At 41.2% G+C, this 26,136-nt stretch overlaps 3 protein-coding genes across 7 annotated transcripts in view; 2 read left to right on the forward strand and 1 right to left on the reverse strand.

The window, feature by feature from the left end:
- The window catches only part of usp2a (ubiquitin specific peptidase 2a), a 36,371-nt gene extending 20,863 nt beyond the window's left edge, over window positions 1-15,508 (forward strand). For 3 of the 4 annotated variants that reach the window (XM_086035089.1, XM_086035091.1, XM_086035090.1), the window contains exons 3-13: window positions 7,320-7,370; window positions 8,517-8,640; window positions 8,771-8,882; window positions 8,953-9,063; window positions 11,509-11,573; window positions 11,654-11,757; window positions 12,110-12,190; window positions 12,292-12,370; window positions 12,856-12,960; window positions 13,077-13,197; window positions 14,261-15,508. In XM_086035089.1, the coding sequence (XP_085891215.1) occupies window positions 7,320-7,370; window positions 8,517-8,640; window positions 8,771-8,882; window positions 8,953-9,063; window positions 11,509-11,573; window positions 11,654-11,757; window positions 12,110-12,190; window positions 12,292-12,370; window positions 12,856-12,960; window positions 13,077-13,197; window positions 14,261-14,345 (1,038 nt within the window). In that variant the 3' untranslated portion in view covers window positions 14,346-15,508. The remainder of the gene's footprint in view (window positions 1-7,319; window positions 7,371-8,516; window positions 8,641-8,770; window positions 8,883-8,952; window positions 9,064-11,508; window positions 11,574-11,653; window positions 11,758-12,109; window positions 12,191-12,291; window positions 12,371-12,855; window positions 12,961-13,076; window positions 13,198-14,260) is intronic. The other variant, XM_086035092.1, reaches the window with a different exon arrangement.
- Window positions 15,509-17,076: 1,568 nt separating this feature from the next.
- LOC147144708 (TLC domain-containing protein 3A-like) lies at window positions 17,077-21,272 on the forward strand. The gene is made up of 5 exons (XM_086035094.1): window positions 17,077-17,326; window positions 17,795-17,878; window positions 19,203-19,422; window positions 19,502-19,597; window positions 20,792-21,272. The coding sequence occupies exons 1-5, from the start codon at window positions 17,205-17,207 to the stop codon at window positions 21,053-21,055; spliced, it is 786 nt and encodes a 261-aa protein (XP_085891220.1). The 5' UTR covers window positions 17,077-17,204; the 3' UTR covers window positions 21,056-21,272.
- Window positions 21,273-22,512: 1,240 nt separating this feature from the next.
- LOC147144709 (methyltransferase-like protein 27) lies at window positions 22,513-25,547 on the reverse strand. 2 transcript variants are annotated; one of them, XM_086035097.1, is made up of 6 exons: window positions 25,147-25,547; window positions 24,787-24,922; window positions 24,407-24,535; window positions 24,164-24,299; window positions 23,275-23,367; window positions 22,513-23,202 (listed from the first exon to the last, which is right to left on the reverse strand). In XM_086035097.1, the coding sequence occupies exons 2-6, from the start codon at window positions 24,907-24,909 to the stop codon at window positions 23,000-23,002; spliced, it is 684 nt and encodes a 227-aa protein (XP_085891223.1). In that variant the 5' UTR covers window positions 24,910-24,922; window positions 25,147-25,547; the 3' UTR covers window positions 22,513-22,999. The 2 variants fall into 2 exon arrangements, with proteins under 2 accessions (XP_085891223.1, XP_085891222.1); XM_086035096.1 differs by having other exon boundaries at window positions 25,072-25,536.
- Window positions 25,548-26,136: the final 589 nt, after the last annotated feature.

The raw sequence follows: 26,136 nt of genomic DNA on the forward strand, positions 1-26,136 counted from the left end.
AGTGATTTCAGCTTGGTTGGCACGCTTGATGTTTTGTTGTCCCTGTCCACCTGCTTCCCCCACCCTGTCAAACGCTTTCATGTCCTCCACTCTTCCCTCCCCTTGTCCACCACCAGCGTGGCAGGGGAACGTGCTCTGCCCTCCCTCAGGCATGTGTGTGTGGTTGTCTATCTGAAGCATGTGCATGCAGAATGAGGGTGTGTACAGTGTATGTTTGTCTCTGAACATGTGCAGCAAGCCCCACGGCACACCAGCGCAGGAGCCAACTACACTGTCCTGCACTGTGTTTGATACACATTGATAACTCTGCACATAACCTTTGTACGTGCCTACTGATGATATGATATAATAATAATAATAATCATAATAATAATAACACAACCCACATTAGTTGAGATTGTGATATTTAGAAGATTGGAAAAAATGATGGAAGCAAACCTTCAAACATAGCAAAAGCTGAACTGGATCAGAATACCTTAGTTAACAATATACAGTACACAAAATGTAAAAACAAAAGAAAATGTTCTTTTGTAACAAATCCGCTGGAAATGAAACACTCCAAATATCATTTGCGTGAAAAGAATGTTGATTTTCCCCATGAGGCTTTACTGAGTCAGAAGTTCACTACATGTAGTTATCGTTGAATAAGGACTGATTCACAGTGGAATAATCTCTATTATTACTCAAGGTCATCTTTTAATTAATGCCAACGGGTTCAGTCACTCCAAAGGGGTATGCAAATCTTTTAAATGTATAACACTACCATGCACTCTTAGGACAGTCAGAATTTTAGCTTAGAAAGACAACATGAGCTATTCCACAAGAAGAGTGTGTTTTATTCTTTATTGCCCGTTAATGATGTTTTACAGTACCACATGCTGTGCTTACTCCTGTAGATTGCTAACCCATTAAGGCTAAGAAAGGCAGCCAGATCATACTCTTTGCCGGCATTGAGTAGTGTACATGTGTGAGACGTTGAATGGAGGGACTGGACACTGACACAACAAATACGGTGACTGATTTAAACCCTCTGTGTTTTGCGTGGGCAAAAAAAAAATGACACTTGCTAGAAAGGGTTCTTGCTAGCATTCATTTGCTTGCTCTCATGTGCGTGCACACACATTCGATGACCAAGTGTTACTTGTATGCACGTGGGAGTGGGGACTTAACAGTAGCAACATAAGCAGCCTCAGAGGGAAAGAGTGATATTGTTAACAATGCCCTGCCAAAGTGAGAGGCAGGTCAGAACAGACTGTTCTGTTGCTCGCTCTCCTGCTGGTTTGCCAGCCAATCTGCTGTTGGTGGTCAGCACTGCCAGGTGCACCGAGGCGGCCGGCTGCTGTTCAAGTGCAGTTTAGTTTACAGGCCAAGACACAGAAAAACACAGCAGACAGATCACTTGTCAGTAGGGGTGGGCGATATGGCAAAAATATCATATCACAATTTTTTGAAAATTGTTACAATTTTTCAGTGGATGGTTCAAAATGATAGAAGGAGAAATCGGTATTCACAAAATTATTGTAATAAATTAGCACAACTTTTTTATGGTATGATTTAGAGGTGTTAAAATTCATAGATTCATTGACAACTAATCAATTATAAAATTATTCACCAACTATTTTAATAATCGACTAATCGTTTTGAGCCATTGTTTAATTTAAAATTGCCAAATTCTCTAGTTTCAGCCTCTCAACAGTATTTAGTCTTTCATGAAAGCACACTGATTGCGCTGGTCAACAAATTTTTAATACATTTTTTCATCCGAGGTACTAGTAAACTTTTCTCGATTAATTAATTAATAACAATAATATGATATGTAATATGGTAATATATTTAGTAATATTTATGTATTAATGGTTATGTTCAGGAATAGGTGGATTTTTTTTCTGAAAGGTCATAGCTATAAATTACAACGCATGGTCAAATCTGTATTGCGCAAGCTTCTATAGCTCAAACTTAAAAACAACAAATGAAAATATCTCAAAACCTTACGTGCTAGAAAAAAAGTACAGACATTTTTGAAATTAGCATCAAAAATATATTTTGTGACCATGGCGGTTTTACAGGGTGGTTGCCACCCCACCTGCCTACTCAAGGAATCTCTCAATACTAAGTTAAGTATTATATTATAACTTTTCCTTATATTGTTTCCACAATGTGTATAAATGTTTTAATAACCAGTTTACAATCTACTCCCACACTGAACCGCCTCCTTTCAAGAAGAAAATTGTGCATCCTATCGCAGGGCGGTGCACCAATTAAGGAAAGCCCGAATATAATTGCTGTCATCTAATGCTGGGCTTACACCAAACAATTTTCACAGTCTCAGACAAAAAACTGAAAATCCTAAGGAAGTTTTAGAGTTTTTTTACGAGAGTCTCTGCACGTTCCCATCATCTTGATCATTTAGTGTGAGGTCTTTTCCCAGTCTTGTCCTTTTGACAATATGTCGCTCCCCTATAAGTCTTTCAGTCTTTGCAATGACGTGACACAACCAATAACCAACAGAGGAGCTCTAATAAAACCATAAATAGGAAACTTTGCAATCACGAGAGCAGCATGAACGAGGGGGAAACGCTGGGTGGTAGAGCTTTAAGTCACAACAGCCCAGCCTCTCTAGACTGTCAAGAAAGTGGAGATTCACCACTTAAAATGACAAATGACTGAACAGCGAACTGCGTATCTCCATTGACACCTCCCATCCCTTGCGGGCAGGTGTTTTAGCTCAGTGGCTAGCACTGTGCGCTCCTAAGACAGTGATGGATGTTAGAGCGGGTTCAATCCTCGAGTGGGATGAACGCCAGCCGGTGACGGCGCCACATCATTGTATGTGGCCCACAAAAGTACTTTTAAAGGATGGAACGTTAAATATGCTTTAGATGAAGATAGAGAGGACAAGCATGTGTGTGATATTGGCCTAGCATTTACATAACAGTGTTTAAGGTGTTTCTCCTGCTCTACACGATCGTGGATCATATTGACAATAGTGTCAGTTGTGCGTACAACATTAAAAAATACAAATAAACAAAAGTATCCCTTTACTAGATTTTAGTCTTAAAAACAGGGTGATATCTCTTGTCAAAATGTATGTGCTGTCATTTACATGTTTAAAAATGTGTGTTTGCACATGATAAGAATTGCTAAAAGCTATCAACTTGTATTTTTAAAATGTTCATTTTGAATTCGAGAAAGTTGCCTCAACAGCCTTGGAATTACCTTTGCTTGCATTTGCCATCAACAGTCGTATGTCTGGTATTTGTCTGGGTGGATTCCTTAGATTATCGTTGATGTAAACAGACTGCTGGGGCGGCTAGTTTAATCTTTCAGATTGGTGGATGGACTTGTAGCCCAGCAGCAAAGTGATTCATAGATTAACCCTAGAACACTAACGTTAAAATTAGTAACACCATCACTACATCAACGTACACTTAACCCGATAAAATACAGTTTTCGTCAATTTATGTAAAAGTACAACACTGTATGCCAAATTGGAAGATGGCTTCTCTAATTTCCCAATACAAAATATCACATGAAATAAAATACGTCGGGTGAAAATCACCCGACGTATTTTTGATGAGTGTTGGGGGATTAAAAAGGTCAACCGTAAAAATCATGTGAAGGAACACACCTTGCTGTGATCTTGCTCTAATCCATTTTCTCCTCTCCCAAAAGAACCCTCCGGCAGATCTCGATCTTCGAATTAAGTGCGCACAATGATTGGACGGATTATACTTCTTATACCCACGTGGTCGGGTACCTGCCAAAAGGACATCTACCTTATTTCTGGCTTTAGGATGCATTTTGACCTGGTTCCTGGAATGTCCTTCTGTTCCCACTGATTTTAGACTACAAAGAGGTGTATAGCGAAAGTAGTTCAGCAGTAGCCCTACGGTGCTTTATGGCATTTATGAATGACGCCGTGATACTAGCGTTTCACATGGGCCTCCTCTTTAGTGTACAGTATGTACACATCTGCCTGCTCATATAGAACTCCTGGAATGTGAGCTGACATTATCATCTTGTGACTATTTATCTAATCATCTTTCCTTCCATGCGTCATTCCTTTCAAACAGAATAAGTTATCCAGTATACAATATGTATTACACTTTACGTTGTCAAATACTCCTGACCAGTGCATAAATTGAATGGATGATGCGTGCAAAAATACATGTCAAACTATCAGTAATTAAGATGCATTAGTGGGTGGCCCAAATGATCGAGAAAATACAGGTAAGTGGAGCAAGACTCGGTTGGCTTTGGGTCGTGAGAGGTGTCGTACACCTTGAGCTGGTTGCCAGGGCACATCGAAAAACAACCCTTCACACTCACATTCACACCCATGGGCAGTTTTGATTCTTCACTTGCCCAAAGAAGCATGTTTTTGGAAGGTGTGAGGAAGCTCGAGTAACTGCAGAAAACCTACATGTACGCAAGCAGTAAATATGAATCATATGAGTGGCCATATTGTGTTAAAATAATACAAATTTGCATGATAGGGGTGTAATTCAATGTTTTTGTTTTATAGTGTTGCTGGTAACACTCATTCCTGCCACAGCCAAAGTGTGTGTACATGAGTTTAATCCACCATACACACACACACACGCATCGCTGCTTTAAACTGCTTACGTCTGAGAATCACTGCGGCATTTGCATAACAGAATTAGCTGTCATTATTGTCATGCTACTGACTGGGATCAGAGCATGAGCCGGCGATTCCCCATTCATGTCCAAATCCTTTTTGACGTGCCGCTTAGGAAATGGATATAGAAGTGGAATTGCATTTTGTTTTGCTTCACCTGAATTGACAGGTGGTTTAAATGATCTTAGTGAAAACTGCAGTTATTTGTCACCTTGAGAGTGACCTAGTGACAGTCGGATCAATTTATAGAACAACTACAATATTTCTGACTGTACATTATTGACGTATTAAAATACAAAACAGCATATAATAAAATACACATCCTCAGTGATGTCTTTAAAGTTTGAGTTTAATCAACTCAATCCGTTGTTTAAAATAAGAACTTAAAGCATCACTGTGTCATGTCAGTTTTTGTTGATTATGGCGGCGCCATATGGACAAAAGCGGCAGTGTTTTGACAAAAATCAACCACATTTCCCATGCGTGCAAGCGCATAGTGTCGTGAAATCCTGAGCCGTCCTTATAGCGAAAGGAGGAAGAGAGGATGCCGTAAAGCAATTAAGGACATTTGTATTTTTGAGTGTGCCAGGGTTGATCCCATCCTCCTCAAAGTTGCTTTGTGCCAGTAAAAACGATACAGACCCCCTCAGGGCATCAAGTCCCATTCAACTACTGTACTTGTAGGTCAATGTTTCATCAAAAGAGTTGTGAACATTTTTTATTAAGGTCGATTTCTTGCCCAGTGCTGCTTTAAAGAAAAAATCAACACAAACATATTTTTTTCAAGAATATGTTCCCAGCAGGCCCACTAGTTGAAACACAGCATTCCGATTAATATTGCGTTTGTGGAAAATGAGTGGATCCAAAATAAGAGTTAATCCACTAATTTTCCACAAACGCAATATTAATCGGAATTCCTGCTGGGAACATATTCTTGAAAAAAAAATGTTTGGGTTGACTTTAACTTTAAGTTGTGAACACAAGATGGTAATATTGGATGTGTACTCCTGGTCTAAAAGCCAATGAAGTTTTTTTTTCATTGAAGGCTTGTAAATCACATACACTGAGTCATACACACACTCACTCCACTCTCAGCCCTCTTACTGTTATGTCCTCTAGCTCTACATCCCAAAAAGAAAAAAAAGATAAGAATAGCGTTGCTACAGAGACAGAGCAGGGATGTTGTTTTCCTAGCTGTGACGTCAGCCAGGCTTAGGATCAGCCAATAGCAAGTAGACGAGGAGGCATAATCCGGCCATGGCATCTGACACACACACACACACAGCGCAGTGTGGTGTGGGTGTGTGTGTGTGTGCACGTATTGTTGGGCACTGTGTCTTATGAAATACAATTGAAGGTGCCCATTGTTCAGAGAGGATTGTCATGATTGAGCTTTTACTGAGGCTTGTCACACAAATGTTTGTGGGAAATGCTCCGAGCACCACCATCATGTGTGGGCAACCAGAATTAAGGAAAACATTAACACCACCCGGCAGTCTTTTTTTTTTTTTTATACACCGTAAACATCAGTGCTGAACATGTGATGCTTAGTTGATTTTAGTGTCTTTAACTCATTCAGTGCCAAGGACATAATTATATATCTTGACATAAAAAATGTATATCAGTCAATATTTATTTAAGGGCATTTTTTTATGTTGCAAATGGCCTGGTGGCATCTTCACATCCACATTTACTTTCATGTCAACGCAATGATTACTTTGAGACAATCATATGCAGTACATACTACCCTGTTTGTATACTTTGACCATCAACCAGTCTCCATGTTTCAGTTTATTGTAGATTGAGTGTTTTTGAATTCATGCTATACACGAGTACTCAAGATGAACTAACTCAAGGACAAACATGATTTGTCTGAGGTCTATCCCGAAAATGTGAATTTAAAGGTATTAATTAACCAATTAAGGACGCAGTTTCATTTATATTCTAGCTCTGCATCTTAGAACAGAGCACATTCCTTATCCAACCCCTGACTATGTGTTAGTTCTTCTAGCCATTCAGTTATATAACCACTGCACTTATGTAATGGAATTTAACAGCATTCTGTGATAAGTGTGCAATTTGTGCACGTTTGCATTCGTCAAGAAGATGAAACCATGGTAATATAACACATTAGCTGCTGTGTGAATTATCAAAAAAAAAAAAAAAAGCCTAAAACCTGACCACTGTGAAAATGTGCATGAGTTGGGGCTACTGGATAGAAATTCATCCGTGTGTTGTGATTGTTTGTTATCGTCTGTTCATGAGCAGAGCTCTTCAATCTGAGAGGTAACTCAAAAATGGTCCTTTTCCAATCATTTTGCCCACTTCACTCTTTGCTAGACCAACACAACATCCAGCCGTCCTTCTAGCCATCCATTTTCTGTACCACGAGGAGATGGAGCCTCGCTCTGCAGAAAGCCAGACTACACCTGAGTATAGTTAATCATGGGCCACATATTGAGACCACATCACTAGTCAAATATAAATATGTGAATGTATCACATCCTTGTTACGCAAAATTCTTCTGTTCATATGTCAAAATATTTCGATCATGAAACTAAATGATCAATTTTTATACTATATTGTGTGCAGAAAATTATTCCTGATGTCTGGATCATCATTCAAAGTTGTATTTATTGTCTTTAACGTTTGATCTGATCACTGTGCGTTTGTCTTGCAGAACTCAAAGAGTGCCCAGGGACTGGTGGGACTGAAAAACCTGGGAAACACAGTGAGTACAGCTCCCACTTGGAAATTATTTGACATCTGTGTCTGGTAAAGGGAGAAGTTGTACAGACTTGGACATGTTATCGGTTTGTTGACATCTGCCTGCGCCGGAGTGGGGGGTCCCCCAAGAGTATCTGCTAAGCAACAGGCTTCGGTAGGGTTCCGAAAATAAATGGGATTTGTGTGTTGCTCTTTGTGTGAGGTTAGCTCATCGGAGCACTCTGAACTCTGGACCAAGGAGCGCACGTTCTCTTTCGCTTTTACCGGTTTGAGCCTGCCAAAATGCACATTGGCTTTTGATACTCAATAGAGCACAGATGTCTGCTAGGGCCAAACATTACCAATTTGGAATCACACAAGCACAGATACTGTCCTCCATCAAATTGTATCAAGTGTTTACCATTTCAAACTTTGCATTTAAAAAAAAAAGAACATCAACTTGCATCTGTGGCCTTTCATTATTCACCCGTGCTCCACCTCGCTTCAATTTCCTGGAAATCTGAATCAAGAATGAACAAGATTTTGTGAAAAGTATTGATGACAAGCGCTGATGAAAATGATGATTGTTGATGAAATTTCCAGATTGGTGCACCAGGAGTTCTTAGCAACTCAACATGTGACTGTTCAACTTTACGGGGGAAGTCAACCCAAACATTTGTTTCAAGAATATCTTCTATGCAGGCACACGAGTTGAAACAAGGCAATATGATTCATATGAAATCGAAGTTAGGCAGGAAAATCCACCTATTTTTAGCCCTCTCTGGGGGCGGCCATTTTGTCACTTCTGTCGACTGAAAATGACATGCACACCCTCAGGTCTTAGATAATGACCAATCATAGCTCAGTTTCAGAAATCAGGTGAGCTGTGCTTGGTCGTTATCTGAGCCCTTAGCGTCTGTGATGTCATATTCAGTCGATAGAAGTGGCAAAATGGCCGCTCCCAGAGAGGCCTAAAAACGGGTGGATTTTGCTGCTTAACTCATATTTCGTATTAATCATATTGCCTTGTTTCAACTAGTGGGCCTGCATAGAACATATTCTTGAATAATATGAATATGTTTGGGTTGACTTTCGCTTCAAAGAAATCCAACAGATTGTTTTGTTTTCTTTGTAGTGTTTCATGAATAGTATTGTTTTGTTTTCTTTGTAGTGTTTCATGAATAGTATCCTGCAGTGTCTCAGCAACACACACAGCCTGCGAGACTACTGCCTGCACAACTCGCACCGCAGAGACCTTAACAACAACAGCCGCACCAACACAGCCCTCATGGAAGGTGAGAGACTCTCGGGACATGAACTCAGACAAAAACTTGTTCCCCCTCTTAACCTCTGGCTTTGATTTGAATTACCTCCATTTGCAGCTAGATTGCGGAATACATTTCATTATTGTGTCTGTGTTGGTAGAGTTTGCCAAGCTGATACAAACCATGTGGTCATCAACCAGCAGTGAAGCTGTCAGTCCGTCTGAATTCAAAACTCAGATCCAGAGATACGCTCCCAGATTTGTAGGATACAAGTAAGATCGTTTTTCTTACGAGTAGTACTTGAGTAGAGGTCATAGTGTTGAATGATTTTGTCTTCTCCAGCCAACAGGATGCTCAAGAGTTCCTGCGCTTCCTCCTGGACGGCCTGCACAATGAGGTCAACAGAGTCACAGTCAGGCCCAGAGGCACTGTCGAAGATTTTGATCACCTGCCGTAAGTATTGTGAGACAAGCAGCACAGAAGCCATGTGGTCTCGCAACTTGGCAAAATGCCTCTGAAACAGACGTCTTTCTTTTGGAAGAACAGCCCCCATGAGCCTTATTACAGCGGAAGTCAAAACAAAAAAAGTCATTGTTGTAATATGTTCTGTGTGCCCCCACTAGGCTAAACACAGTATTCTGATTCATAGAATAAGCATAAGAATTAATCAGCAAAATACACCAGTGCTTGTTTGAAATTGATGTCACACTGCCCACAGGCTCAGCTGTGACAACAATATCAGTTGACAGCAGGTGGCGGTACAGGACAAAATGGCATCCCCCTGAAATGGATAAACACTGGTGTATATTTCTGCTTACCGGTAATTCTTACTACACAAAGGCAATATTAATCAGAATACAGTATTCATTAGGGATGTAGCAATGTCGTGATATTGCGATATTAAAATATCTAATTTTATTTAAACAATACCTTTGGTTTTTTTGTTTGTTTTGGGGCTTCTGCCGTGACGCCAGTAATAGCGCGGGGACGTTCGAATCGACTTACGTCCTTATAGCAAAAGGAGGAAGTGAGGATGCTGTAAAGCAATTCAGGACATTTGTATTTTATTTTTGTGCCAGGATTGCTCCCATCCTCCTCAAAGTTGCTTAGTGCCAGTAAAAACGATACAGACCCCCCCCCCCCCCGGGCATGACAAAAGTCCCATTCAACTACTTGTAAGTCAATGTTTCATCAAAAGAGTTGTGAAAAAAATTCATTAAGGTCGAATTCTTGCCCAGTGCTGCTTTAAAAGCCCTCTGGTGGTTGGTTTATTAGTGCAGTTTAATTTGGTGCAATTTGTTGCCACCTATAATGGATGGATAGATGTTTAAGACCCACGCTAATTGCCAGATAAAGAGGAACATAACACATTTGAGTTCCTCCACAAATTGACCTGATTCACAATATGTGCGTGCGTTAGCGAGTAAGTGTCTCAATATTAGGTGTTCAGTCATTGTAGGTCATCTATTTCTTTGTTAATGTTGTTATTGTTTAGAAAAAACAGAATATTGTGATGGGGTTTTTTTCAATATGTCTCTCTTTTTTTTTTTAACAATATCGTGAAATTTATCGCAAACCTAGGTTCATATCGTGATATTATCGTATCGTAACATTTGTATATCGTGACCTCCCTAGTGTTTAGGCTAGTGGGGACAGTGGGGTCTAAGTAGGAGCATTTGATATTCAATATTGTTAATGAAATTCTGTTGATTTATTTATGTGGCAATCAGGAGATAATTGACTAGTTTCAGCAGTATACGGTCAGCTGGAACAGCAGAGAACTAACTAGCATCTTAGAGGACTTTCTGCTTCGTACAGATGTGTAAATGACAAGTTATTCAGTTTCATAATTTGATAAATCAAATGTACACTATATCGTTGCTGTCCCGTGAGAAACATGTATGTCCATTTTTTTAATTTTTAAACATTTTTCACGTTAATGGGATGTCCGTAACGCAGAAACACCATTAACGTAAAAAAAATTAAAGAATTGAAAAAAATGGACATGAGTGTTTTTCATAGGACAGCGACAATATGCTACACATTCATTGTTTAGTTAGTTTTTTTCTTGGAAATGTACATTTTTGTAATGTCATTGGTATTTGCATTTAACTGATTCAGTATCAGACATATTGAGACCGTCTTGAAAAAAATCTATATAGATTCCTGGGATTGAATGGCCGGACTGTGAAAAAACATATAAATATATCTTTGGGATTGTTAAGAAGGTACAACATGAGAATGTGAGTCTTTATTCTACATTTAATCGGGAACCATATAAACATTACCAAACAATTGTAAAATTAGCGGTTTTAAAAAGATAGGTGAAATGTAATAAAATGTTAGTTTTTGTGTGTATTTTTGTGTGTCAATGTGTCTTGGGTTCGTAATTTAAGGCTTTGTCAGTTCCTCGGCCTGCGTTAACACTCAGATCAGATTAATGGCCCAATTCTTTTTGGATATTATTAAACCTTATCTAACTGCCTGTTTAAGGGTCACTGTTAATCCGTGCAACTTCTCTCTGCTGCCTTCATCTTTTATTGAGTTTCCCCACACTTTATTCAGTACAGTGTTCATTTGCATCGTCAAAGGTTGGAAGGGTCCCACAATATTTGCAATGTTCCACTTTTAAGCATACAGTAGCACAATATGATTCACAAGTGTAGGCTTCATTGATTAGTCAACACAGGATTGCCACTTTCAGAGCAATGGGAATGTTGAGGGGGGAGGGGCCAATACAGTAAGTTTAGAAGGAGTACTGTAAGTAACATAACGTTGCACTTGACTATATGACTATGTAATACGTATAAAACATTAACCGTTGTTGGGTTCAAATATCTTTCAGCGCGTCTCTTCCAAGTGCAGTATGACATTAACGTTGCATTGTCCAATTATCAGGGACGAGGAGAAAGGGAAGAAGATGTGGACTAAATACCTGGAGAGGGAAGACAGCAAAATCGTTGGTGAGCTAGACTAAGTACATTTAAGCACCAACGTCTCACTTACAGACGAGTCTTGAGGTGTGAATTTTTTTGTCTTTCAGACTTGTTTGTTGGGCAGCTCAAGAGCTCCCTGACCTGCAGCCATTGTGGTTTCTGCTCGACTGTCTTTGACCCTTTCTGGGATCTCTCCCTGCCTATTGCCAAGGTTTGGACACTCAATATGCCACCGCAATGCGTGCAAGGATGTTTGATTCATTGTGTCCCACCTTACTACCACTTGCACCCCTGTCATGGAATAGCTCACTAAAATTCCCCTACACTAGTCTTGCAAGGTACTTGACATCTGATCAACTTTACGCCTTGACACCAAAGCTGGAGTAAATTTGATAACTGGTCATTCAGACAAATGAAGGGAGAAGAGATGTTTGAATTTTTGAGTAATATCTTTATGCAAACGCTCGTTTTCCTCACTGACTCTGTTTGTGTATTTGTGTGTGTGTGTCTATGTTGTGTGTGTGTCCGTGCGCTAACGTGAACGCATCTATGTTTGCGCTCAGAAGGGCTACGGTGAGGTGAGCCTCATGGACTGCATGCGGCTCTTCACCAAAGAAGACGTCCTGGATGGAGATGAGAAGCCAGTACGTTTCAGTACACAATTGCATCGCACACGGCCACGAACACGGCTTTTTTATTTATTTTTTTGCTAGGACTTAGTTGCACTGTTTGCTTTTCTCCGCAGACGTGCTACAAGTGCAAAGCTCGAAGAAGATGCACCAAGAAGTTCACAGTACAGAAGTTCCCCAAGATCTTAGTTCTGCGTATCTTTTCTACACTATTTGATGAGACATTAAAGCTTTTAGCGTGTGTTGCTACGTTCAAGTATGTACACAATTTGAGCACATTTCCTTTGGATTGTTAGTCCGGCAGACTCGGCAATCATTCAGCACTAAGTGGGCGTAACATTCTAACCAAATGCATTCTCCTACCTCGAGCAGTGACTCCCCATTGACATGACATTTCAGCCTCCTTTTGCACAGAACCAAAACCCACCGTGACACCTGCGGGAGAGGATGATGTGCGAAAATGGGATCGTTTTTGTCCAACTAAAAAAAAGGGGGACTTTTCAGTTCCAGTGTCCACAGCCGGTTTTCAATTTCATGTCTGGGTGTTTGACTGCAATCAATTGGTTCAGTCTAATGACGAGCACCAGTGGTACCACTAGCTATCGATTTTTAGTTTGATAATATTTTGCATTGGTGTAGGAAGTTGACACATGCATGCTCCTTGACTCCTTCGTGTGCAGACCTCAAACGCTTCTCGGAAGCAAGAAGAACCAGCAAACTGTCAACCTTTGTCAACTTCCCCTTGAAGGATCTTGACTTGCGAGAGTTTGCCTCCGAAAACAGCAGTAAGTGTGCAAAGAAAAGACCTTCCATATCAAATGGGAAAGCTGTATTTCAAGGACGATATTTTGAAGGTTTTTTATGTAACACCCTGTTGCTCTTGTTTTTTGTTGTCTTTTAGTAAATGCAGTGTACAACCTGTATGCAGTGTCCAACCACTCAGGCACCACAATGGGGGGTCACTACACAGCCTACTGTCGCAACCCTACGTCTGGGGAATGGTACACCTTCAATGACTCCAGGTAGGTGTGACCTTTTCATACTTTGTTAGAAAAAGTCAAGATTCGCCTGGGGAAAAAAAAGTCCAATCGAAATGTATAGACATATGATTGAAATACTATGACAACTTGTTCAACTATTTTGCATGTAAAGAGTTGCACGATGAACTTATACCAAAATGTGGTGGAAGACAATTTAACACACCCATTTTGATCAACATAACAAGCAAGCGATATAATGTAGGAAACAACAGAAAATTGTACATAATCATTTGCATGGATGTGCCAAAGTATTTGCAAATTCTATAAAGCAAATCTGCTTTTTTGATGTGCGCAACTGACACAATGGTGTGAAACTTGATCGAGTATGTCGTTTGGAGAATTTCAATTCTGACCTGAGAAATGTACTAAAGTAACTGAGAAAAACTGTAAGTGACAATGTTTGATCAAATAAGAACCGTATTAGGAAGGTTTACCTTTCAAGTAAAATAACACAATGTTTGAAAATAATCGATAATTCAGCATTCAGAAGTTTTATTCATTCAGCTTTGATTTATCAACCACGTCTCTAACTGTGAGGATGTACAGTATGTGGCAAAGAACTAGTCATTTGCTGCCATCTTGTGTCCACATAATGCTGATTAGCTACAATGCTGCTAACAACAAATATTCTTCCAAATATAATGAATTACTATTGGGAGTGTTTTAATTTTGACTGTTAGACTCACACCACAATTTTCACCTCTGTGGCAGAGCTCTACATTTCTTCATAGTTCACGTTTTGTGTTATGTCAACTTAGATTATGGTGCAGCTTTAGTATTTAATACCAATAATAATTGTACTCTTAACTAAAGTGTTTGAAGCTGTGCATTAATGACATTTATCATGGCTTAATATGCAAAACAAGTTCTTCTGACTTTAGTCACCCCTTGAATTAGATAACAAATGAGAGCCGGCCAGATGTTTAAGTATAGCCGGCAGACTTATTTATAGCTCGTCGCAATTTATGGATCAAGGTTAGATATTCATTCACAACACTCCACATGTCTGCACGGCATAATAAATATGTCACTTCTACGTCCCCAGAGTAACGCCAATGTCCTCCAGCCAAGTGCGCAGCAGTGACGGCTACGTCTTGTTCTACGAGCTGGCTTCCTCCTCGCGCATGTGAATCCTGGCGGACGACGACAGGCCGCAGCAGCACTCTCGACAGACGGTCGGATGGAAAACAAGCGACGGCATGCGCACGAAAGCTTGCCTCCACCATGACGGAGGCTGCTTCTCTCAGCAGACGTGGTGGCAGAAGGGACACACAAGCAAGAGATCACCAGCCCTGCTTTTGCCCTCCTTGTCTGTACTCACCAACGTTTTCATCCAGGGTAGAGGTGTGTGTGTGTGTGTGTGTGTGTGTGTGTGTGTGTGTGTGTGTGTGTGTGTGTGTCTACTATGTGTGTGGGGGTGTGTGTTTGTGTGTGTTAGACGGACACAGGGCAATAACCCCATTGACCCGAGGAACCCATACACGTCCATCTCCCAAGTCTCTCTATGCACCACAAGCTCAACTCCTGACTGCGCCTTCACGTTTTCTTGGTTGCCTCAAACCGTTCAGATGACTTGCAGGCTTCTTGACTCCTTTCTGCTTTTTGAGAATTTTTGTTATTGTCATTTTTGTTATTTGAGGTGGGAAAGTCATTTTAGCACATCATCCCTACCACCATTTTGGACTAGAGCTACACCGTCCTCACTTTGTGACTGAAACAGGAAAGGTCACGATTACAAGATGCTTGCGGTCCACCGGCCACTCCCACTGCACCAAAACACTCCTTCATTTTTGTCAGCATCATCGTCTCTTTGTGCTCTAAGCATGGCTGCGGGGCCGGTGGCACTGTGAGCGTTGTACGTCTAATTGAGCTGTTTTTTTTTTTTTCTCACATGGTTGCTATCAATGTTTTCAAAGTGTTGTGAATGAGTGAATGGGCTGGCATCTGATATGGATTCATCAATATGGTAAAAGTTAAGCTTAAGTCCTCATCAGTCCTGTTTCATGCCATTGAACAACAAGGAAAGAATGTTTAAAGAAGACAAAAATCATAATCTGTATATTTTTATATTTTGATGCAATATAGAGAATGTACAATTCAATGGTGCTCAAGCTGACCCATAACTGTTTTCATTTGGTTTAGTTACCAGTTTTCAAGAAAGAAAAAAAAAAAGATATTTATGCTTAGAGGATATCGTAATGAGACACTTTTTAACAGTGGCCGTCAGAAATGAGTAAATATGGTATATGGAGATATATATATATATATATGAATAAAATTCCACTTAACTATTGATTTTAGCATTTTATTTGTCTTTTAGGCAATCTTCATCTGTTTTACTCCGAAGAGCTCTCCTAGTTGGTACACTCTGTAAGGCCCACTTTATTTTTGAAAATTGATGTACAGTGTACACTAAAATGCTTGCCAAGGTGGAAGTGCTTCAGCCTGCATGGCCTACATCAGACTGCTCCATTATCCCAAGGTTGATTTTAGCAGGTCTGACATTTGCTATTTCCCTCAGTATAACAGTGTCACTCAAGATGCACTAGTCAGGAAGGCTTGACAGAAGCCCAATGCTTTTCAAGGACTCTCCATGAACATGTTTCATTGTTTCATGTTATTAGCCACGCAAACAACAGACATTTGTGGTCACAGATATCAGGGTGGTTGTTCACTACAGCAGTCCTGTCTGTTGAGAGGAAGAGGATGTACAGGAACAAAGGGCCGTTTTGCCATCCGTCAAACTTGCTAAATCACCCAGCCCTCACAAAAAAAAAAAAACGAAATCCACTGCAACTCAAGAAACAACTTGTAATACGAAATATGTGTGTCGACCCTGTCACAATTTAGAATACAGGTAATATTCCACACTACATTTCAAAAGGCGGCGGTAATACTCAAGCGTTTTATGACAAATGCCAGTAAACAAGTACAAGAGCCGGCAAACTAAAATGAAATACGAAAGTACAGCTGTGCGGTGCTTTGTAGTACAAGCCCGTAAGACCAACATAGAGACCGCATTCAGTGCTGACTTGTACATCAACCTCAACGGCATACACAACCACTCTAAACGCCACACAAAACCACTCAGCCATGATGTTTAATTCCATTGATTCCATTTAGCCATTAGAATTTAGACTTTGCGGCAAATAATACGGCGTTATGATTTAGACTTTTTGAATTAAATATTCTGATCACTTGTTTGCTATCAGATGCGGGCGTTACGATTCTATTTTTTGAATTAACTATTCCGATCATTTGTGTGCTATAAGAGTAGTTAATGAAAAAAGACTAAAACGTAACGCCAAAACCATTTTATATATATATATATATATATATATATAATTGGTAAGCACCAAATTTAGGCCCCTTTGGTGCATATGGTTTGGTAGGTAACATGAGCTAGGCCTTTATCTTGTTGTGACCTATGACATTTCTCTTGCTTTCATTTGGCTTCCCTTCTCTATGAACCCTTTGACACACGTTAGTTGACTTCAGTTAAGAAGAGAAGCAGAGTCGCCCCTCATGGAAGAATCCAATAAAATGTTCTTCCACTTGATGACAGATGGTACATAATGACCCTGTATAGCCACTTTTTGTGAATCGTTTTGCCAGGTAGTGTGCCGTGGGATTTACGTCGATGTGGAATATGTGCCTTGGCTCAATAAAGGTCGAGAAACACTATACTAAGGTTTGCTTGAATGTTTAGCTACCACTGGCATGTAACACTGTGATTAAAAAAAGTGCGTGTGTGGATGGGTGGACGAGAGGCAATAATTTAGTGCACTTTGTAGGTTGTTGCTGCTTTTTGGAGTTCAGTCTGACTTGCATTATTATTATTTTACGGGCAGAATGGCACATCCAATATGGCAGACATGCTGACGTATCGCAGCAACGGGCTTACCTTTTGAAGGCGGTTTCGTATGACGACACAGCTTCCCTGTGCTGAGTGACTGAGCTGTAGGATGACATGACGGGCACATAACATCATGTTAACTGCCTTGGTTAGTGGCGCCGTGGTGTTTCCCGGCCTTTTCTACGGGCTGGCGAAAATACTCAAGTTCAATTTCAGACACTGGGACGACGCAGACGTAGCGACCGTCAGCGAAAGGTCAGTATTTATTGTTGAAACTTCCTAGCAGGTGCCACTTGAAGCCTCTTCCTCAGTTTAAAACACCAGCAACATATCTTAAACATCATAAATCGATTCTCTGATTATGAAAGCGATGGTAATATGATAGAGGTTAAAATTGCTTGTCAGTTTGTGGAAGAATACATCTGATTTTAAAGAGGTAATGGGTTTGCGGCGACGTGACACAAATTGTACACGCCGTAGGTTTTCCAAGAAATAACCTTTGCTAACACAATAATTACTTGTAATTACGGTAAATATTTGTATGGAAAAACACTACAAGTCCATTCATTTTCAAGTGCGGCGTCCACTGAGAGTGTCTTGTGCGGCGTGAAGTCGCCACAGCGCAAACTTGTGTTGCACCCCGTAACTCCGAAATGTCGTGTGTCGAGGGGTGAAGACCCATGTAATGGCCAACCTTTAGAAGTTTTTTTGTTTTTTTTCCAGGCTTGTTTCTGCCATCCACGCTACCATTTCGACTGCAACTGGAATCGCAGTAGTTTCATCTTGCAAGAATGTCATGACTGACAGGTAATTTCAAGAAATAAGAGAAAGAGTGGATCAGTGGAACCTCCGCAGTCAAATGGAGGTTTAACCAAACATTTTCTGTTGAATGCAAATAGTTTAACAGTGAAATAAATACGACGTGGATTTTGAGCTGTTCCAAGAATGTATTCATCTAGGGAGAATGGGGATAAATTGGTTGTAAATAGAAAGATATGCAATGTTAAATGGTAAATACATTCAAGTTTATAACATTGCAATTACATGCTGGTTTACTTAATGGCAAATTCAGAACCATCTGAAGACTATGTAACAAAAAAGTGCACCCCCTTGTATTCAAGTTAAACGAGTAGCCTACTGGTTGAACCTGCTTCTCTGGCTAATAAAAACAAGTAGTGCAGTTGTACTATATTTCAAAAAAAGGATTTAGTGACATCTGTAATGCTTCACAAGTATGTATTTATCTTGTTTAACATTTTCCAGAAATATAAACTGCAGGTCTACTTCACTGTTGTGATGTTCAGCCTTTCTGTGTGGAATTTGCATGTTCTCCCTGTGCTTGCATGGGTTTTCTCTGACTTCTGCAATTCATGCAGGTTCAGTTGATTGAAGACTAAATTGCTCGTAGGTGTGTACAACACACAGGAAGCGCAGACCTGAGTTTTGCAGCCTGAACCTCAGAACTTTGAGGCAGGCGTAACCACTACTCTCTGCTGCCCTACAGAAAAGTTTTTCTTAACATTAGAACAACCAGCATCATGAAATTGTGATCAAGGATCGTGACTGGAGGTTCCACTGCACACGGTGTTCGGGTCATAAACGTGTGCTTTGTAGTGGTCAACAAATCAATGTGTTCATATTGTCCATGCAAAATGCAATGTCTTTAACACACTTCAAAGGACCACCAAAATCTTCACGCTGCTTTTTGGGGACTTGACTTCTATTCTTGGGGTCTCCTGAAAGGTGTAAATTGAATTGAATTGAATTCGAGATGTTTACTTACTAAACGCTTAGTCTTTTAAGCATTCACTCCGACATCTGCACAAAATCCTCCCAAACAAGTGTGGCGTGAACATAAGTCAGCAAGTCAGATGACAACAATAATGCAAAGAAAACTGTGGCTTTCACTTCAACTATAAAGCCTACCAACCGAACGAAATTAAGCAGTTTGTTTTTTGCAGCCCTTGCGATTTGAAAATTGCATTCTACTGCATCGCGATGTCAGTTTGAATTTGATTACGGTAACTGTTCAGCCCTACCTGGCTGCGACAAGTGACTTTGCACTTGTAGTGATGTCTATGTACTAGTTGATTGTATTCTTCTGGTAACAAATTGTTCTCATCCTACACAGTCACTGGCTGGTCAATGAGTTTATATTGTTTGGCTCATCCTATATGACCGCTGACCTCTTTGCCATGTACCTGAGCCACTACCATATTCAGAGGCTCCGAAGTCAGAGCAGCCTGTACAACAGCCACTCTCAGCAAACGATTAAGGCGTTCCTCTGCAAGGACTGGTTGCTTGTCCTGCATCACTTGGCACTGGTTCTGGTTTTCCTGCCCATCGCTTTGGTAAGAATTGAGTGTTGAAACACAGGATTGGTCTGTTTGTCTGTTTTGAACACTCACGTCACTTATATGCGTCTCTCAGTTTTTCAGAAGAGGATTAGGCGATTTCTTCATCGGGTGCTTTTTCATCACAGAATCCAGCACACCTTTTCTCTGTTTAGGAAAGATCCTCATCCAGGTACACAGCACACCATCAACATTGGGTTTTGTTCACCAATAAGACGTGCTTGCACAACAACAACAAAAAAGCAAAATGTTCGTAAAAAATCAAGGTGAATGAGGACCAATTTTTCTCTGCGTCTGGAAAAGTGGTAATGAGATACAATTCACTTACCTTTTTATAATCCCCCCCATTTTTTTACAAGCATCTTAAACTGGGAAAAAAGGGGATGCTGTCAAAAGTAAGCCATTTTAAACTTGGGCGTTTTAAGTTTGAAAATAAAATAACTAGTGAATGTAAAGCTCTTTGCGCACAATGATGTAGATACACAAAATAACCGCACTATAGTGCACTGTCTGTTCAAATATGACGTGTTTTTTTAGGGTGGGGGGGGGGGGATTAGACGGATCAAAATTTAAGACGCTCATCGACGGAAGCCCGTTTAAAATGATAGGCGGATTACTATTTGGTCCAGCTAGCCAAATGGACGGATAGACGGATGATGGAAGGGTACCCACGCTGCTGACGGATGGCGATTGATGGACCCTCAATTTTTAGTCAAATGTCCAGCTCTGGGCTCCCTCGTGAGGATAAGCAAATCGGTTAATGGATGGAATTTATTCAAATCCAATTGCGCCACGGCAGGCTAAGATGAGGGGAGTTTAATATTGGTGACGTTTACTCCAACTGTTTCCTTAGCTTGGATGTTGTTGATTGAATTGAATTCACAAGAATGGAAACTGACAGGCACTTACTTGAATTTTGCCTTTTGTCGGAACAGCTCTTCCACCATATGACGGTCCGTTGACGTTGTCTTGACTCACAATTGTGTTGACAGTAGCGTTTTACTATAGCGTTTTACGGTCAACAAAAAAAAAATTTCCCCCGCACTCACCCCACCACAAGACCCACCAAAAAACCACACACAGGTGAGTGCACTAGTAAGTAAAACCACACCCACCGACGACATCACCAATCACTTGTGAAAGTGGAGCGTTGCGCGCTCCCGGCTCGTGCACAACACACAAGCGCAAATGCCAATGAGGAAAAAACACCCTCAAACACTAATGGCTCCTACAAGTCCTATGGCCAATGTCCTAAGTGACGTCAGACTCTTCCAACTCTTTCTTTCGGTGCTGATGACATTATTATGTGGCATTACTGAATATTGTTTACATCTGTCTGACTCTTCCTCTCCTGTCTGCGATCCAGATGGGCCTTGACAACACCAGGCTGCACACAATCAATGGCATGTTGGTCCTCTTGACGTTCTTCATGTGTCGCATCTTGATCTTTCCCTTCATGTACTGGATGTACGGGATTCAAGTTGGCATTCCACTGCACCAAGTAGCCTTCCATCTGCCTTGGCACTGCAACGCGGGCAACCTGACCATCCTCATACCCCAGGTCTACTGGTTTTACCTCCTGCTGAAGAAAGCCCAGCGACTTTACAATAAACATAGCAAATCAAATTAACACAAAACAGAACACCCTTTCAACAAAGAGTTGTTTGAGATGCACAAGGTAGTGTATAAAAAAAAAAAAATGTTTACAATTTTGAACTAAATTACATTACTGTACACCCTTCTAAGGACTGCTAGTCTGCCTTTCTGTTACAGCCAGAACAGTGCACTTTTTTTTAATGAATGTAATAGTTTTATAATAAGTTTAATTAAAAAAAAGTATGTATTTATGATTGTCGTGATTCTGTTAAAAAAAAAAACATTCGCTCACTGTCTCAGTAAACACATCCTAATGAAGAACAGCTTGAAAGTGAAGCCACCCTAAAGAAATGCAAAAAACATCTGATGTGACATATTTGCTTCATGAATGCAATATCCGATTTGAATCTTACTGGCTAGATCTGAACTTCTCAAAGCGGAAGTCAACCGAAACATATTTTCAAGAATATGCTTTATACAGGCCCACTAGTTGAAACAAGGCATTCTGATTAATAATGCATTTGTGGAATATGACGTGAGCAGCAAAATTCAGCCGTTTTTAGCTATCTCAGGGGGCGGTCATTTTGTCACTTCTGTCGGCTCAAAATGACATCACAGTTGCTCAGGGCTCATATAATGACCAATCATGGCTCAGCTTCAGAAAATAGGTGAGCCGTGATTGTTCGTCACAAGAGCCGACTCCCTGTATGTGGATTTCAAGTGTACTTATTTTATATCAATCAAGTGTATGTGCCATTCAGTGTATCAGTCAAGCAGGCAAATCAAATGTGGGACAACTTGAATTCGTGGAAGTCATATTTATTCATGTGCTCCGTCACAGTCAACGCTTCTGAACGAAATACCTGAAAAAGTGGGGGTCGTTTTATATTCGGGGTCTAGACATTATACCCATTCACGACGCTTGATGGCGCCAGATATCATTGAAGCGAATGCTGAACTTGACTCCCCAGGCCCACCCCTGTCACGTGAGGATGACGTGCGCACAGCGAGGCAGATAGTAATGTTCTGTCATGACAGGTCTCAGCTACTCTCAAATTAAACCAGTTTGCATTATTTTTGTACAAAAGGCTCATGTGTTTTCTGTTTTGAGCAGGCGATGTTCGGGCAGCTAGTTTTGGGTCCTCTGTAACTTTGCGGTCGAGAGAGAGAGAGAGAGAGAGAGCGCGGCCAGTTTGAGGAGCCAGTTTACTGCGCAGTTGTAATGTGGTTACGACTCGTCAAGTTTGTTTATTTTTATGAGTTTATCTGTGCCTCTCCGGAATGTGCGTCCATGAGAGATGAGTAGTGTCGCCTTTCAGAGCGTCTTGTCCTTTATTGGCGAAGTTGAAGTCCTCCTGCGACTGACGAATGTGCGCAACGGTTCGCATTATCTGATGCTATGTTATCCAAGCCGGCACCCTGGCCGGCACCCCCACCTTCGGTAAGATAGAAATTTGAACCACCAGGTCTACAGACAAGAGTCGCACACAGTTATCGACATAGCCCCCCCAACAATTTTATTGCAATGTTTTTCCTTATTCAGATTTGTTTCAAGACATACAGTTACAGTTAGACTTCACTTTGATGGTGAATGCAGTTTTTGCAATTTTGTTGTTTGATCACAATAGATTGGTTTATTTACATTTCAAAAACCAGAAGCCATTCATTTACGAATGTGATTGCACTTTAGCTGACATATTTAAATGTTCAGATATTAAGATTTGAATGAGGCAAAATGACATGTTTTTTCTCTCAAATATATTATAATCGTTACAGATTTACTGTAATTATTTTCTGTATAAAAATTAGTTTGGTGTTCAAAAAAACTTTTTTCAAACTTGAGTCTTGAAAAAGAGGGTGTCGTCTTAAAATCAGGGCCGTCTTATATTCGGGCCAATACGGTACACACATGCAGAGAAGTACCACGGTATCGCATAAAACCGTTGAAAGCTCGTATGTACCACTGCAGTATAGCATGTTAGAGCTTTTGGAAGAGATAAACACATCCAGGGACGTATCCACTCTCATGGTGGTTCACCGCTCGCTGAAACTCCTTCACGTTGTTCACGTTAACGGGGCGCCACAGTCCCTCGTCCTCCATTTGCTTCATCTCGTCCTCCAAGGCCACCTTGTAGTTGACGTTGTCACTGTTAGCCTGGATGGTCATGCAGATGAGGCCTCCTGTGTGGTCAAAAGTCAGTTAGAGACCTGAAAAGCGTCGAAAGCATCAATGGAGTCTAAAAGCGTCCTCACCCTGCTTGGCGGCACGACACAGCTCGCGAATCAGCTTCACTTGAAGCTGACATGCACTCAGACCGCCAGTAATTATCACTACATCAAATTCACCTGCATGGGGAGACAATCACAGATGAATGCCTGAATGCCTTCACAGGGACATTTGGTCCAGGAGTAGACGCCTGTATCATGGGGGTGAGTGTATACAATACAATACAATACAATTTTATTGATATAGTGCATTTCTCCTTTCTCTGGGCCTGAAGTCACCAAAATGGTTAAAAAGCTCCTTGGCAGCAGGGACCCGAGGGTGGACGAGGATTCTCAGGATGAGAATCAGCCAGGGGGAGAGCCATGATTGACAGACTGCCCACCCAGTAAGATTCATGAAAAAATATGTATAATTTGACATTTTTTGTATATTATTAAATTATTTTTGAATTTTTGTTTCGCTGTGTTTTATATTTTCTTGAATATTAAGAATGGCATCATTGTGGCTGTCTATGAAAGATCTGAACTTCATATTATTCATTTTGTCATTTTATTTGAATATATGATGTGTCAGGACTGGAGGATTGTGCTCAGTGAGAGAAACATTCAGGCCCACCCTGATTTTTCCAGGCCTACCCATTAGCCACGTTCTGGCCCCGCCCCTGGAATCAGCACCCTCAAATCTGAGACCTTGGTACTGGTACTATTTCCAGGTCGGAAGGGGGGAGATCCTGACCCAAGTGAAGGAGCTCATCTGCGACCTGACCCCAGATAAGTAGAACAAGATGGACGGCTTTGCCTCACTTGTAAAATGGAGTTGTCCTACTGGCATGGAAAAGGAAGCCAAAGCCAAAGTTGTCCTATAGTTCACAGAAATGTCATGCAGGGGATGGGTGGATGGATGGATGGATAATACCTGAAGGAACAGGAATGGGCTGGTCTCCCAACACGGCCACCTTGAGGTCTTGGTACAAGCCGCTCTGTCGGGCATATTGCAGCATCTTCTCGCTGCCGTCGACGCCCACAAAACGCTGAAATCCCTCCCGCTTCATCTGCGCCACACGCGTGCTTCTTTATCAACACTTGGAGTTTGAGTCCGTTCGCAAACAACAGTGAGCGTCACTCCGATGGATCTCTTGACGTAAATCACGGTACCCACCATCTTGGCCACCATGCCCGTGCCACAGGCCACATCCAACACCACCGCTGCTTTGCGTTCTCCGCAGAAGTGGGTGGAGACTTGACTTGCTGCCAGACCAGGCGCGCGGTAATCAAGAAGTTCAATATCCTGTTGAATGGATGCCAAAATTTAGACTAACAATGAGTAAACTGTTGGAATATAACTGTTTGGTAAAAATGTGCGCGCGCCTCATTGACGCAAAACAACTAGACACGCGTGTGTGTGTGTGTGTACTGTAGCGATCAGAGACAATGAGTGAATGGCAAGCAGTGAAACGCATGCAATGTGAGAAGATGCAAGATTTGAGCAGATGAAGTCACGCATGATGTGATCATTAATCGGGTGATTGCGTTGAAGACCTGCTCGTAGGTTTGGGCCCATTCGTCGTATAAGTCGATATTGTCCTGCGCAGATTTGTGGTTGTTCACGGACAGGATGACGCTTCTGACCATTTCAAACGTGCGTGGATCCCCGGACGACATCGTGAAGGCGCGCCTGTCAAGCAGACCCGCGACTCATTAGAGGGAAGCATTGTTTGTGTTTTAATAATCTGGTGCTAACTTTATCGGACTCAAAAAGTTATCCACTAACGAAGCAACAGTAACGATCGTTGATAAAAGCTACGCAGATATTTTGCAATTTACCTGGCAAGCAAAAAAAGAGTGAGTCGACGCTCAAACGAGGAGTCACTACACTGAGGGCGACGCCGGAATTCTTACCTATTGGAAGTTCCCACCCCGTCTTTCCCGAGCTAGCACGTTGCGTGGAAACGCCCGCAATGTGTCATACACGCACCTTCACATGACAGTGCAAGCCAACGTTCAGAAAACGACAACCTAAAAAGTGCAAAGACCTCTTAATCACACACAAATGTATTTGGGAAATAGGTATATACGCACAAAAAACAATATAAGTCTTTTATAACACTTTTATAAGAATAAATCCTTGATTCATTTTCGAAGCTGCGCAATGCTGCTATAGCCTGCAGGCTGTAAGGGGCGCCTTCTCCTCTGCTCTCCCCTTTACGAGTCCAAACAAGCTTGTGGGTTGTCCTGTCCTCAAGTGATGGGCATGACAGTTCTTTTCAGTGAACTGAATCATTAGAGGGCGGCACGGTGGTCGACTGGTTAGCACGTCCGCCTCACAGTTCAGAGGTCGTGGGTTCGATCCCGGCTCCGGCCTCCCTGTGTGGAGTTTGCATGTTCTCCCCGTGCCTGCGTGGGTTTTCTCCGGGCACTCCGGTTTCCTCCCACATTCCAAAAACATGCATGGTAAGTTGATTGGATACTCTAAATTGCCCCTAGGTGTGATTGTGAGTGCGGATGTTTGTCTCTGTGTGCCCTGCGATTGGCTGGCAACCAGTTCAGGGTGTCCCCCGCCTACTGCCCAAAGACAGCTGGGATAGGCTCCAGCACGCCCCGCGACCCTTGTGAGGAGAAGCGGTACAGATAATGGATGGATGAATCATTAGAATCAGTTCATCAAAAAGAACCGTTCAAAAGATTCATTCACCAAATCTTTGGACTCATTTTAATTATATTGATGGCTCTACTACAGACAGCTGATCTTTTTGTTTCACACATTTTAATTTAGATTTTTGGGGTGTTTTTCAGGGTTCTGTGTTGTTTCAGTCTAAATTTGTTAAAGGTGAATTGTAAATAGTTAAAAGTTCTTGTATTTTATAGTGTATATATTGTAGCACTGAAGAG

This window comes from Filicampus tigris, chromosome 7 (assembly GCF_054856515.1).
Source record: "Filicampus tigris isolate MCC_2025a chromosome 7, RoL_Ftig_1.0, whole genome shotgun sequence".
Classification (NCBI taxonomy): Eukaryota; Metazoa; Chordata; class Actinopteri; order Syngnathiformes; family Syngnathidae; genus Filicampus; species Filicampus tigris.

Bases quoted from the DNA above. Each gene is read 5' to 3' on its own strand.
- LOC147144708 (XM_086035094.1), top strand. From the start codon at position 17,205: ATGTTAACTGCCTTGGTTAGTGGCGCCGTGGTGTTTCCCGGCCTTTTC. The intron at 17,879-19,202 runs GTAATTTCAAGA...CATCCTACACAG, and splicing joins AAGAATGTCATGACTGACAG to TCACTGGCTGGTCAATGAGT. The intron at 19,423-19,501 runs GTAAGAATTGAG...TGCGTCTCTCAG, and splicing joins TTTTCCTGCCCATCGCTTTG to TTTTTCAGAAGAGGATTAGG.
- LOC147144709 (XM_086035097.1), bottom strand. From the start codon at position 24,909: ATGTCGTCCGGGGATCCACGCACGTTTGAAATGGTCAGAAGCGTCATC. The intron at 24,300-24,406 runs GTGGGTACCGTG...CGTGTGGCGCAG, and splicing joins CGGGCATGGTGGCCAAGATG to ATGAAGCGGGAGGGATTTCA. The intron at 23,203-23,274 runs GTGAGGACGCTT...TTGACCACACAG, and splicing joins GTGTCGTGCCGCCAAGCAGG to GAGGCCTCATCTGCATGACC.